This window comes from Helianthus annuus, chromosome 3 (assembly GCF_002127325.2).
Source record: "Helianthus annuus cultivar XRQ/B chromosome 3, HanXRQr2.0-SUNRISE, whole genome shotgun sequence".
Taxonomy (NCBI): Eukaryota; Viridiplantae; Streptophyta; class Magnoliopsida; order Asterales; family Asteraceae; genus Helianthus; species Helianthus annuus.
The window spans coordinates 82,980,998-82,996,171 of NC_035435.2; the positions used below are offsets into that span (position 1 = coordinate 82,980,998).

The window sequence follows — 15,174 nt, forward strand, 5'->3', positions numbered from 1 at the left end:
AAGAGTCTACAGCTGGCGAGGATAGTGACAGTGGCGACGCCACCAGCGTGGGAGGCAGTGATTGAGGGGCAGCAGGTGCCACCTCCACCAGAGTCAGCCGCCGCAGAGGCGATGCAGGGGGCCGTTCCCCAGCGTATTCGGCCACCACTACAGAGGCATCAGTTGCCAATACGTGAGCGCCCTGTCAGGCAGCCGCGGCCAGTGCCGCTGACTTTGGAGGGTTTATATGACAGAGTGGAGCAGGTTAGGCAGGAGATGTATGAGGGGTTTCAGGCTATTTATGATCATTTTCACATACAACCACCATCATCGAGGCAGCCACAGCAGGAGGAGCCTGCTGGTGGAGAGCAGGGTGGAGCAGGAGACGCATGAGGATGTGCAGCAGTGTTTGGAGCATTTATATCTTTTGTTTTATTTTATGCTGTTTTTGATCCTCATAGTCGGTTTGTATTGATATGATATATTGGTTGGTCGGGTTTTGGGTTGGTTGATACTTGTTTGATGATACTTTGATGGTATGTATTATTTTGGTTTGGTATGTTTGAGTGATAGGTTGATTTTGATGCCGCTTCCGTTCGCGTGTCCGAGTTAGTACAGTTTGCTGAGCGCGTTTTGGATTGGAGGGCATGTGTGGTATCGACTGGCATACTGACAGTCTCACATATGATTCAGCTAAGTCGTTCCACTTGTATACTTGTATATTTATTTTTGCTTTGGGTTTTAGGAGTCAGGTTTACATCCTTGCATTAGGGACAATGCAACATTCAAGTGTGGGGATGGGAACTTGTAGTTAGTGAGTCTTGAGTCGAAAAAAGAAAAAAAATACCCAAAAAAAAAAAAAAATTTAAAAAATTGAAAAATCCAAAAAAATTTAAAAAATCAGAAAATGTCTTTTGAAATAAGAAGTTTGCAAAAATAAAAACGGAAAATGATAGAAAAGTCGGGTTTTTGATCGGGGTCAAATAATAATAATATGAGATAAAAAAAATCGTGCTTGTGTCTAGTTTGGGATGCGCGGGTAGGCTTGATTCGGTTTCGGGTTCCTTTGATATTAATTATACCTAATTGTCGGTCTACTAGTGGGTTCTCATCTAGGGAAAGTGGGGAAATTGAAACCGCCAATAATAGTATAAGGGATGCCGTTATAAGCTAAGATTGTTAGAGTTTTTGGTCATTATCTCGTTGGAAAAAGAAAAAAAATAAATAAATAAGCGAGCTAGAAACTAAATGAAAGTAGCCATTCTATGTAATCTGTGGTTGGGGATAGCGACTCTACAGCCGGAATACCGCTAGAATGTGTGAAATCGACCTTGCAAAATAAATAAAAAGTACCGAGGCCTATGTAATCTGTGGTTGGGGATAGCGACTCTACAGCCGGAATACCTCTAGGATTAGGGAAAGCAACGTCTACGCTCGTAAATGGAAAAAAAAAAATGAAAAAAAAATGGGAAGAATAGATTTGATTTTAAACTCTCTTGATCTTGGTATAAGGCGGTTAGGAAATAACCCAGTGGTGGTTCCTTTTGTCCTATAAGCTTGAGGGGGGAGTAGGTGGACTTGCAATTCTTAGCGTGAGACCCTAGGTGGATTGACCGAACTTGAACCTAAATTGCATGATAAGGGCTTGAAACCGGGTTGGGTTTAAGAGGATCATTATACTTGTAATCGCGGCTAACACGAGTATCGATTTAATAAAATAACCTAAGCGTTTGTCCCGATCGACTATCTTGACTATGATTCCGTTTGCATTATTCTTTTTCGAGGACGAAAAAAAGATAAGTGTGGGGATATTTGATGTATTGCAAAATACATCGGTATTCGCGTCAGTTTTAGTCGTTAGTTCGTTAGTTTTAGTGTCGGTTTTAGGTAGGATGTATATACTTTTGATTGTTTCGTGTTTTCCAGGTTTTTGCAGCAAAAGGAACAGATACGAGGTAAAATATGGGCAGGAGAAAGTTTGGCACGGAAACCGAGGAGTCGGGAGCTGAAACGGAGCGAAAAATACATTCCTGGAGCTTCCAGGCGGCCCGCTTGGGGTCTTGCAACACATCCAGGCGACCCGCATGAACTTAACAAGGAGAATTGAAGTTATTTAAGTTCAGGCGGCCCGCCTGAACTTAAGGGAAACTACGAAGCGGGCCGCGAGCCTTGTGGAATGATTTCTGATGTTAAACCTTAAGGCGGCCCGCGTTATCTCTTCATTTCATCTCAAGCGGGCCGCGCAAAGTCCCTATGTCGGCAACAGAGTTGCGTGCATGAAAATTTAGGGTTTTTGGGGCTATATATGGATTGATAAACGTCAACAGCCGGGGATAACACCGAATTACGAAGTTTAGACATCTCTGGACGATCATAGAGGCTGATTGAAGACGTTTGAAGGCACGGAACTGCTGGGAATCATTATTGAAGCACAGAAGCATTCGGGATTGGAGTTCACGGGTTTTATAACCTTGTTACTTTCGTTTTCGTTTGTTTCTTGTTATTTGATGATGAATTCTGCTTTTACCATGATTAATACTATGTTTTTCGACATGATTATTGGCTAAATTTCTGTTACTACCTAGACATGGTTGAATGATTGCTTAAGTTTGATTATTTTCGGATTTATGGAAGCTATGGATTGTTTATAAATTGTAAACGGTTTGTTCTATCAGTTAGATGTGTTTGCATGCTTGATTTTGTTTAATGATTAATTGTTGCTTCGCATGAATCTTGGTGACGGTCTTTATCACATAATAGAATCGTGCTAGGTTTTAGGTTTTGGTGACCGTCTATATCACGTAATAAATCTAGAATCTTTAGGGTTAAATCGGCCGATAAACCTTAGAAGTAATAATTGGTAATTTTATAAAATCAAGTGTTCTACTAATCATCAATAGCTGTAAGGTGCGAGATTATTGCTAGGTCTAAGTGATTAAACCGTAAGGTGGGTCCTTCTTAGGAAGTTAACCTTTTGGCTGCTGTCTAGCAAGTCTAGCTGAGAAAACAAACCTATCCTAGGTTTAGGTCTCGTAAGGGAGTGAGCCTCCTAGGATACTTTTATAAACCCGATTAGATGTCTTGTAAAGGAGTCTAATAACCGGTAAATTAACAACCTTTAGGGGGTCTTAGCGCGCTCTTGAGAAGGATTAGGGGTCCTTTGATTTCCCGAGGGGTGAGAATCCCAAGATCCCGGTTCCATAGCAGACAACTTCCATTTATAATCAATACTAAAAGCAATCAGGATTCCTGTCTAGGTAGTTCCTTCATCATCTTTGAGTTCGGTTTTCGTGTGAGTTCGTGCCTTGTCTGTCCATTCGTCTAGTTAATTTAGTTTAATTTTAATCACAATTTTAGGATTTTTAGAAACCCCCCCCCCCCCCCAAATTAATAAACAATTTAGTATGTCGTGTCAGTCCGAGTCTAGATAGAGTCATAGCGTAATCAGTAGAGTCTCGTGGGTTCGATACTCGGACTTACTTTAGCTTTACTACACCGATCGGTTCACTTGCCGGTTGTGTGTTTTAGGGTTTAGGTCGAGTCTTAGTTTTATAAATTTAAAGCTTAGAGAGTCTAGAACTAGGGTAATTTAGTTAGTTTTATTTGACCCATTTTCAGCACATCAGTGGGAGTTGGCTATAAAATCCATTTTTCCTACAAAGTGTAGGAAGTGTTCTTATGGTGACATGTGACATCTAGTGAATTTTTGTTGGTGCATCCGTCTGTCGACTTCGTCTTGTATTGAGTCTTGTATAGAAATAGATAGTTTAGAGCTCGGAAATAAAAAATGTGGAAATTGTAGATGATTCCGCTTGAAATGACAACATGTCATTTCAAGCGAAATCTCAATCATACTGATTCCGCTCGAAAGGTCCTATGCTGATTTCGCTTGAATGTAATTGTTCTAATTCCGCTTGAAACGTGTTCAAGCGGAATCTGGTCATCTGTATATAGGTTAGTTGGAGCGAAATCAGATAGAGAGTTTTCCGGTTTGCAACGAACTGCTGCCGAAGTGTCGACTCGCTGTAAAAGTGAGTTTATCAATATAATCGATAGTTTTAAGTGTGTACATTGCTGAATTGACCTCAGTTTGTCTGTTTCCGCCGTTCAAACTGAGCAAAACTCTTCTGATCAACTCATTCGGGTCTGAAAACGATCCTACAAGTGGTATCAGAGATCAGGAGGAAGAGTTCATACCAATTCAGTTGCCTTTTCTGATTTCTACACCTTCTTTTTCAAAATTCATAATTTTTCACGGTTGAAATCGGCTCAAATTCTCACATAACACGCGAAATTATGTTTTGATAAATCCTGGAAAGTTTCGGAATTAAAATCGATCTAAAACGTGATATTTTTGCTATTCCGCTTGAAATTATGTTCGAAATGATGACGTCATTATGATTTCGCTTGGAATTCATCCTGATTCCGATTGAAAAAGTGGGGTGATTTCGCTTGAAACCAGGGTTCCGCTTGAGATTTTGGCTTATTCCGCTTGAATTTACTGATCCCGCTTGAATTCAGTGATTCCGCTTGAGTTGTTTCGCTTGAATTAAGAGATTCCGCTTCAAAAAGAGATTTCGCTTGAACTACTATTTCGCTCGAAAAGTCAGTTTTGATTTTTTTTTAAAATGGAATCATGGAGAACGAGTTTTATAATGCCTTTGCTGGTCCAATGAATATTACTCAAAGTACATTGCTTGAAAATGAGACGGGGACATCACAAAAACCGCCTAAGCTTTTGGATATTGATGATTATAATGGTTGGTCCGAACGTTTTGGTAACTGGGTTGAAGCTTATCATTTGGATGCTTGGGAACATACTGAAGTTCAATATGAAAGACCCACAAAGAACAATAATCAGATAATGCCAATTAGAGAAATGAGTGCTGATGAGAAAAAGTAGTATAGAGATTAGAAATTGATGGTTAGTTTGTTACAGCAAGCGATTAAAGAGGACATATTGGTTCTTCTTCAACATGATGGAAGTGCATATTCAATTTGGAATGAATTAGAAGCAAAATTTCTGGGAAGTGATGATATGCTCAAGAACAAAATTTCACTTATGAAGAAAGAATTTGATCTTTTTCGTGGTTTGAAATCAGAGAACACCAAGCAGATTATTGAAAGATATTGTAACTTGGTGAAAAATATGTCGAAATTAGGCATCAAAAAGGATACAGATGAGCTGATTGAGAAACTAGCTGATGCATTACCTCATGATATTTGGGGAACGTATTTGATGATGTTGAGGAATAACAGAAAGGAATATAAAAAGTTAACACTGGGTGAGTTTATTAAACATCTTGAAGCTCAAGAGATGGAGCAAAGAAAGATTGCGAGAATGAAGAACTATGATGGAGAACAAGACATCAGATTGTATTTCAAAAATGGTGTTAGTGATAAGACCAATTTTTCTCCAAAGGTTGAAACTGCTTTTAATGCAAAAGGTTCTTCTGAAAGTTCATCTCAAGGATCAAGCAGCAAAACAGGATTTTCTTCATTTCCAACATTTGATCCACATTTTTCTACAACAAAGAGTGGCAAAGTTCTTCAATGCAACATTGCGTTAAATCTTGAAAATGATCAGAATTATATTGAGGAAGTTGCTAAAAGTCACATGTCTTTTTTGGTAACAGTGCTTAAATCCTATGGAGGCTTAGTTGCAGGGAGGATAGGGAATCCAATGCTCACGAAGGAGGATTACGATCAAATTGATGCTGAAGAGATGGAATTGATGGATATAAAATGGTGCATGGCTAGTGTGTTGAGACGGGCTGAAAAGTTTAAACAAATTACAGGCAGAGATGATTTTCACGAGGCGCATGTTTCAACTTTAGGTTTTGATAAGTCTAAAGTTACTTGTTTTCGTTGCAGAGAAAAGGGGCATTTCAAAAGGGAGTGCACAAATCACGAAGCAATGGAGCTCAAAATCCTTTCAAAAACAACGACTATTATAAAAAGGCGATTTATCATCAAGTTACACAACAACCACATCATCAACAACAGGCACAAACTGCACATGGTAGAAAAGAAATTGAAGATTCAAAGAGAGCATGTCTGGTTAATCAGGGCAAGGATAGTGATTTCAGTTGGGATAAATACATTCCAAAGGATAGTAAAGTATGCTTGGCAGATCAAGAAGATGAAAAATTGCCAGAAGGTTTCAGTTGGGACAATTATTGCCCAGACAAAGAATTCATGGCCAAAGAGATGTTTAATGCTAAAGCTTTTGTTGCTAATGCTTCTGATGAATATTGGGCAGAAAAATATAGAAAAATTAGGCAAGCTGAAGAGGAGAAATGGAAAAGATATGAAGAAGAAGAAGAAGAAGAAGAAGAAAGAAGAAAAGCTGAAGCTGAGAAAAAGAAAAAAACAGAAAAAGTTCAAGTGAGAGTAGTCAAAGAAATTCCAGAATTTGAAATCAAAACAGATGCTGAGGCAGTCAAAGTTCCTGAGAAGTGTATAAATTGTGATTCTCTAATCAAGCAAAACAATGAGTTGCTACACAACATAAAAAGGTTGAAAGAATCATATGATACTTTGAACAGAGAAATGAATAATTACAACGATTCAAGTAGTGAACAAGCTGTAGCAATGAATACACTCAAAGGAGCATACATGAGACAGCTTGACAATGTCAACTACTACACAGAGAAGTGTGCTGAGCTTGAATTGAAGTTGGCAACACAAAGAATTGAAACTGAAAGAGTTAACAATTTATTGAAAAGTTACTCATGTTCTACTTTTATTGTTGACAGGATTTACCCAATTGTGGAAAGACTGAAGACGTTTGAGGAAGAGAAGATTTCAGAGGAAAAGAAGTCCGAGACAAAAGAAGATGATGAAGTGGAAATTTCTGGTAAGAAACCAAGTGTTGTCTACAATAGATGTCCGCCCCAGGTCGAAAATGGATATTCTCCTCGAAATCCAAATTCCGAAAGAGTAAAAAAGGCAACTAACTTACAGTGGGAGTCTGGGTTGTCAGATAATTTGCTAGAAAATATTGATGTTACGTTCACATCGTCCGACACCGATCATGAGTCCGAGTTGATAAAAAGGGTGGTCGATCAGGTGTTGGATAAAGATGATATAGAGGAGTCAAAAATGGAGTCAAAATCCGAGTCAAAGTCTGAGTCCGACACATCAAAATCAACAATAAAAAAGGACAAACGGGTTTATGATAAGGAGTTTTTGTTATCAAAATCCAATTTGAATGACGAACCGGTCAAAGTAGTATATACTTTGAAAGATTCTGACAAATTATATTCTGATGAGATTTTTCCAATAAGAAGTGTTAAAATTGAAATGATTAAAAAGGTTTTCAAAATCACAGAAATTAATATTTCTGAAATAAAAGATTTAAGTCTTTTTGGAAAACCTAAACAATACACTTCAAGAGATCAACAAAGAATTAACAAGAAAATGGGTTACAATTATGGTTATAGTTTTCAAAAGAAACCAAACCATAATGGTAATTTCAAAAAGAAAGGTCTTGGATTTAATCAACCGAAAAATTATAAAAATGAAAAAGTTTATAAACCAAAAACTGTGTTTGTTTCAGGAAAATCATCCGAGACTAAACAAATGAAATGTAAAAAATGTGATAAACAATCTCACTGTGGATGTGACAGTAGGTTTTTACACATTTAGTAGATTGTGATGAGATATAAATATAAAATTCAAACTTGCTTATTTCGTGGGGAACATCATTTGGATATATTGGTAACCCCTGAAATCTTGTTTGAAGGGTTCATCTTTTTGAGATACTAGGTCTTTATGCTTAGTGATATCTGGGGTATTATCCCAGGACTTCTGCTGAATGTAAATTCTGACCTAGTCCCTGCATAATACTTTCCGCATTGCTTGAAATATAACATCTCCCTCAGCATAAAAAAATGATAAAACATTGAAAAATGCTAATCATGTGCTGTTGTAAAAAAGATCCTCTAAAGGTGACACACCTAAAGTCGAGCCGTCATCTCTCTGCTGAACGGAAGTTCTGACCTGAGCTCTCACGGTTTCGCATCTAACCCCTTTACAGATATCATCTAGGTATACTCACCTGTAAGACTGAATATTGGGATCTGGATACGGGAGTATATTCGAGTTGATAAAAAGGGTGGTCGATCAGGTGTTGGATAAAGATGATATAGAGGAGTCAAAAATGGAGTCAAAATCCGAGTCAAAGTCTGAGTCCGACACATCAAAATCAACAATAAAAAAGGACAAACGGGTTTATGATAAGGAGTTTTTGTTATCAAAATCCAATTTGAATGACGAACCGGTCAAAGTAGTATATACTTTGAAAGATTCTGACAAATTATATTCTGATGAGATTTTTCCAATAAGAAGTGTTAAAATTGAAATGATTAAAAAGGTTTTCAAAATCACAGAAATTAATATTTCTGAAATAAAAGATTTAAGTCTTTTTGGAAAACCTAAACAATACACTTCAAGAGATCAACAAAGAATTAACAAGAAAATGGGTTACAATTATGGTTATAGTTTTCAAAAGAAACCAAACCATAATGGTAATTTCAAAAAGAAAGGTCTTGGATTTAATCAACCGAAAAATTATAAAAATGAAAAAGTTTATAAACCAAAAACTGTGTTTGTTTCAGGAAAATCATCCGAGACTAAACAAATGAAATGTAAAAAATGTGATAAACAATCTCACTGTGGATGTGACAGTAGGTTTTTACACATTTAGTAGATTGTGATGAGATATAAATATAAAATTCAAACTTGCTTATTTCGTGGGGAACATCATTTGGATATATTGGTAACCCCTGAAATCTTGTTTGAAGGGTTCATCTTTTTGAGATACTAGGTCTTTATGCTTAGTGATATCTGGGGTATTATCCCAGGACTTCTGCTGAATGTAAATTCTGACCTAGTCCCTGCATAATACTTTCCGCATTGCTTGAAATATAACATCTCCCTCAGCATAAAAAAATGATAAAACATTGAAAAATGCTAATCATGTGCTGTTGTAAAAAAGATCCTCTAAAGGTGACACACCTAAAGTCGAGCCGTCATCTCTCTGCTGAACGGAAGTTCTGACCTGAGCTCTCACGGTTTCGCATCTAACCCCTTTACAGATATCATCTAGGTATACTCACCTGTAAGACTGAATATTGGGATCTGGATACGGGAGTATATTCAAGTGGTGGGACACGCGAATAAGTTTAAGTCCTTAAGACATTAATCTCGTATCTCGAAACAGTTGAAATTTGTGTGAAAATTTAAGTGGACCAGAATACTGACAAATCTAGGTGACTTGTTTAGAACTTAAAATGAAATCAAGTTTAACGGTGTTAGTGATTTGTCTCAAAATCTGATATAATCCTCTTGCACAAACTCACAAAAATATTGTTTGTAAATATTTATTTACTGCATTTATATTTGTTAAAAATCCAAAAAGATTTTCGGAGTGTTTTAGCATAAATTTTGAAAAAGACAAAAAGATTTTCGACAACTAATGTTGAAAAGCTGATTTTCGAAATTCCAAGTGCTAGACTCGATGAACAGGTTTAGATAAAGAATGTGTGAAAATGATTGTATTTTTCAAAAGGTTTTCAAAGAATAATTTTTTTTAATGATTCCTGCAAATAGTTTCTAAATTTTAAATCTTTAAACTTTGAGAAACTTACGTGTTTGGTAGAGATTGTGCAGGAAATGACAGGTTCCAATACCAGAAGATGGTGAATTCCAGACTACGATCCCAGCAGATTGAGAGGGGGAGTCTGAAGACATCGAGAGGGAGTGAAAAGATGTAGAAAGCCAGATCGAGATTCTGAATATAGAAGAAAGAAGATAGAGATTGAATGAGGATGCTTACAATGAAGAATACTTTGGAGAGAGCGAGCAGACTGATAAAGACTGAAGGTTTGATAACCGAAGACTCGACACTGAAGACTCCGTCAACATCCGAGGGGGAGTTTGTTGGTGCATCCGTCTGTCGACTTCGTCTTGTATCGAGTCTTGTATAGAAATAGATAGTTTAGAGCTCGGAAATAAAAAATGTGGAAATATTAGGTGATTCCTCTTGAAATGACAACATGTCATTTCAAGCGAAATCTCAATCATACTGATTCCGCTCGAAAGGTCCTATGCTGATTTCGCTTGAATGTAATTGTTCTAATTTCGCTTGAAACGTGTTCAAGCGGAATCTGGTCATCTATATATAGGTTAGTTGGAGCGAAATTAGATAGAGAGTTTTTCGGTTTGCAACGAAGTGCTGCCGAAGTGTCGACTTGCTGTAAAAGTGAGTATATCAATATAATCGACAGTTTTAAGTGTGTACATTGCTGAATTGACCTCAGTTTGTTTGTTTCCGCCGTTCAAACTAAGCAAAACTCTTCTGATCGACTCATTCGGGTCTGAAAACGATCCTACAATTTTAACAAAAGGGCATAAACGTAATTCAATAATTTAGTTATTTTTAGAAGGTATTTTTCTAACAATAAAAGGAGATTTTGAAGGAAACCCTCAATCTTTTAACAATTTAAAAGTACCAGATACATAGTTACGAATCACTTATCCTTCGATCATCACTCTTCACGATTTTTTTATTTGTTTCAATTGAATTCTACGGATCAATAAAAAATGTCGATGTCTAATTCTTCACGAATATATACTTGACGTTGTGTTTTACCCGTTATAAGTTCGTTCATAATGTGACATAACTTTCATTTTTGCTTGTAAACAAATCATGCATGAACAATTTCTTGGCTTTGTGTTTTATCACTTACAATCCTTGATGAATAATTTCTTGACGATGTGTTTTATGAGTTACAAGTTCATTCACAATGTGTTATAGTAGTTTATGTTTTAAGAAGGAGATGTGTTCGTGTAATTATTGACATTGAGTTTTATCAGGTATTGGTTTCATCACGATGTGTTATACTAGTTATGATTCACGAATGACATGTATTTGTATGTTCTTGACATTGTGTTTTATAGTTTTTGGGATTCTTCACGATTTGTTATATTGTATAACACACCATACGTAAAACACACTGGTCATTCAAACTATAAAACATACCACCGTATAAAACACACCACGCTATCATATTTATATAAAACACACCATAACTGTTAAACCAAATCAACTATTGAAACACAATTTTTTTAATATATGTAGCAATATGGTACTCATCTTAAAGATAAAAAATGCTTGTTTTTACGGTGTAGTTTTTTAAAAATAAATTACGTACAAAAGAGTTATTAACGTTTTAAAAATAAGGGTGAAGTTGCATGTGACTTGCATGTGGGTTCCTAAAATTAAGGTACACTAAATTTACTTTTATACCCTTAATCTAAGAAATCAATCAATTTAATTAAAAATATTACAAATTTACCACCTATTCAATTAACCTAATCTAAAGGCCATGATCACTTTTTACATTATTTTTAGAAAAAAAAAACACACTTTGTAGAGCAACCGTACCCTAGTTTAATAATCACTAATATATATCACAATTAGAGAAATGATCCCATACAAGATACATCTTTCATACGAAGCCTACACGACATGGAGATGAGAACAAGTGGCATTGGCTTGAAGGGTAATTCAGTCCTTCCTCATTAGAAATAACTTCCCCCATTGATTTTCAAACGGCTATAACTTTATCATACGTTCATATATATTTTTTTTAAAAGAAATTACACCGTATTCACAACATTTCATTCTCTTTAATTCGTGTAGCCTATTGCTATAGTTTTCTTAAAAAAAATTACAGGATTTTGAATACACATTACTCCATTACATGATTTTGAATACCCAACATATGATTACGTGATTTTGAATACTCATTATGTGATTACAAATCTAACATAAACTATTACGTGATTACACTTTCAATATAAATCCATTACTTGATTAAACATTCAATATGATTTGTTATAACGAATGTTATTAGAATTATGCTTATAACGTAAACACTTAGTGTGTTTCACATATAGTACTACAATGAAATCACGTCATGAAATGGGTATTCAAAATCACGTAGACACTTAATAATACATAGTTAACTATTGTTACGTAATTACATAATCACTTAATGTGGTTTCACATTCTATAATGAAATCACGTAATAGGTATTCAAACTCACGTAGTGTGCTGGGTATTCAAAATCATGTAATCACGTAATGGGTATTCAAAATCATGTAATTTTTAAAGAAAATTATAGCAATAGGCTACTCGAATTAAAGAGAATGAAATGCTCGTTAATACGTTTTAGAAAAAGATATTAATGTATAAAATAGTTATAGCCGTTTGAAAATCAAAGGGGGAAGGAGTTCAAGTGAGAAAGGACCAGAATACCCTTTCTCTATTAGTTTCTTCAATTGTTTAAACATCAAAATTACGAAATGCCACCGCCTAGTTTTAAGACATTGATATTAAAAGATGACGTATCCTTCGTACAAGAGAAGACTCTTGTAGAAGATCTGGATACATCATAATTATTCATATACATTCCGTAATAGTTTTTTCAACTAATAGAAATTAGATATCTTGATTGTTATCCTTTAAAAGAATGAGAATAGAGAATACTTTATTATGGTTGACATTCACTAAACCATGTGCGTACGTTCATATGCAGTACGTTGCTTGCCCATGTGACTTCAAATAAATAAATAACATTTACGGACTATAATTATAACATTTAAAAGCGTCTTTGAAGGGTTTATCAATCATTCTCTGCATGTTACTAAACATTTGACATTCGATATGAACTTCTTCTTATCAATCATTAGGTACCACCAATGCAAACCCTTATTGTGCGGTTGCATACATGTATTTACACTTTGTTAGCCCCTATAAATAACAATATCAAGAGGCCCACAATACACAATCTAAATTATCAGTTAAATCGTACCAAAGTACAAAGAGAGATCCATCATGTTCCTTAAACATATCGCATTAGTTGTTCCAGTTTTGTTGTTTCTATTGTTACAGTACTCATCAGCAAAAGTTACATACAACGTCCTCAGTTTTGGAGCCAAAGCTAACGGCCGGTCAGACTCAAAAAATGCGTTCCTAAAAGCCTGGAATTTGGCATGTGCCTCCACTAGTCCTGCGATCATTTATGTGCCGGCCGGCAGGTATTTGATTGCGTCGGCAGTCACATTTGCCGGCCAGGCATGTAAGAGCAAAGCCATCACATTCAAGATATATGGTACTTTGGTGGCTCCCTCTAGCTACAATGCTATAGGTAACTCTGAAGTATGGATTAAATTCCACAGGGTTAACCATGTTACCATCTCTGGTGGAACTCTTGATGCCCGAGGTGCTCCTCTATGGGCTTGCAAATCCTCTGGAAAGAGATGTCCTAAAGGAGCTACGGTATGATCATGATGATATTTTTTGGTTTACATTATTTTCTGATACTAAAATGCTAATATATATATATATATATATATATATATATATATATATATATATATATATATATATATATATATATATATATATATATATATATATATATATATATATATATATATATATGTTTGTGTTGCAGTCACTTGGCTTCTACCATTCCCAAAACATAGTGATCAGTAAGTTGAGGTCATTAAACAGCCAAATGTTTCACATCTTGCTCTATGCATGCAACAATGCTAAAATACAAGGAGTGAGCATTGTGGCACCCGGGCTAAGTCCGAACACGGATGGAATCCATTTAACATCATCAACAGGTGTGACCGTCTTGAATTCTAAGATCGCGACTGGAGACGATTGCATCTCAATGGGGCCAGGAAATTCAAATATTTGGATAGAGAAGGTGGCATGTGGCCCAGGTCATGGCATAAGGTACACTTGATGACATGACATTTTAAAATCGTTTAGTTTATTATTCATTATTGTTTAAATTATCATTTATCATTAAGTTTGTTTCATTGTTTGTTAGTTATTATTCCATCTAACTTGAATGCTATATATAAAACTATTGATGTTATATCATTATCATATAAATATTCTATACACGTTATAAAAAATTAATTCCCCTATACTGTTTTTCATCAGTTGTTTTGAATTATTTATATATGCGAACTAGCTATTGATGTATTAGTTCGTGTGTGCAGCATTGGGAGTCTAGGGTGGGACTTGCAAGAAGCCGGTGTCCAGAATGTAACCGTAAAAAGCACAACATTTATAGGTACTCAAAATGGTGTAAGGATAAAAACATGGGCGAGGCGAAGCAATGGGTTTGTGAAGAATGTTGTTTTTCAGCATTCAACAATGGTGAACGTGCAAAACCCAATCATAATAGATGCAAATTACTGCCCAAACAAAAAGAACTGCCCCAATCATGTTTTAGGAGTAAAGATCAGCAACGTTGTGTATGAGGATGTGCACGGAACATCAGCAACACAAGTGGCAGTGAAATTTGATTGTAGCAAAGGGAAGCCATGTAGCGGAATCCGACTAAAGGATGTTAACCTCAAATATAGGAGTCGACCAGCGATGTCTTCTTGTTCACATGTTGCCGGTGTTGTTTCTGGATTACGTGGATTTACAAGCTGTCTCTAATTGTGGGTAAGGGGACATCATGGTGGTACACCCTTTCTCAGACATTGTAGGTTCAAATCCTACGAAGTGCAGGTGTGATGATTTTCAGAGTAGAGTAGGTGTAGAGTATAGAGTGTGTGTTTACCGGTCATAAAAAAAAAAATATATATATTATGGGTGCTGCTACTGCTACAAATTCATATTCCTAGCTAGGGGATTTTTCTCAGTGTTAGCATCATCAGTTTGAATATGGATGGAAAGTGGCCTCAGATCTTTTTTTGTTTGAAGCGCCACATTGCAGAATGCAGTTTAGGACATATTTTAATCTTTCAAATATATCTGTATGTATGTGTAATGGTATGTATATGTTTCATTAAACCTGTATGATCTATATGTTGCTTCAAAACCAATGTTTGTTATCCGCTACAACACAATTAAGAGGTAAAAGAGTGCACTAAACATGAATATTTGATAATAAATTTAAATAAAAGACATTAATATTAATTTCATAAATAACATAAATTAAAAATTACATAAACTTCAAATAAAATTACATAAACTTAAAATTAAAATTACTTAAACCTTAAAAAAAGTTACATAAACCTTTAATCATCGTCTTCGTTAGGGTCGTTTCGTGAAACGCTCCAAATGTGTTCAATCAAATCCGCTCAAAGATT

At 35.7% G+C, this 15,174-nt stretch overlaps 1 protein-coding gene across 1 annotated transcript; it reads left to right on the forward strand.

Moving 5' to 3' along the window:
- Nucleotides 1-12,881: 12,881 nt before the first annotated feature.
- On the forward strand, nt 12,882-14,907 carry LOC110929483 (polygalacturonase). Its single transcript, XM_022172642.2, has 3 exons — nt 12,882-13,330; nt 13,509-13,798; nt 14,071-14,907. The coding sequence occupies exons 1-3, from the start codon at nt 12,887-12,889 to the stop codon at nt 14,516-14,518; spliced, it is 1,182 nt and encodes a 393-aa protein (XP_022028334.1). The 5' UTR covers nt 12,882-12,886; the 3' UTR covers nt 14,519-14,907.
- The last annotated feature ends 267 nt before the right edge of the window (nt 14,908-15,174 follow it).

Bases quoted from the DNA above. Each gene is read 5' to 3' on its own strand.
- LOC110929483 (XM_022172642.2), top strand. From the start codon at position 12,887: ATGTTCCTTAAACATATCGCATTAGTTGTTCCAGTTTTGTTGTTTCTA. The intron at 13,331-13,508 runs GTATGATCATGA...TTTGTGTTGCAG, and splicing joins GATGTCCTAAAGGAGCTACG to TCACTTGGCTTCTACCATTC. The intron at 13,799-14,070 runs GTACACTTGATG...TCGTGTGTGCAG, and splicing joins GGCCCAGGTCATGGCATAAG to CATTGGGAGTCTAGGGTGGG.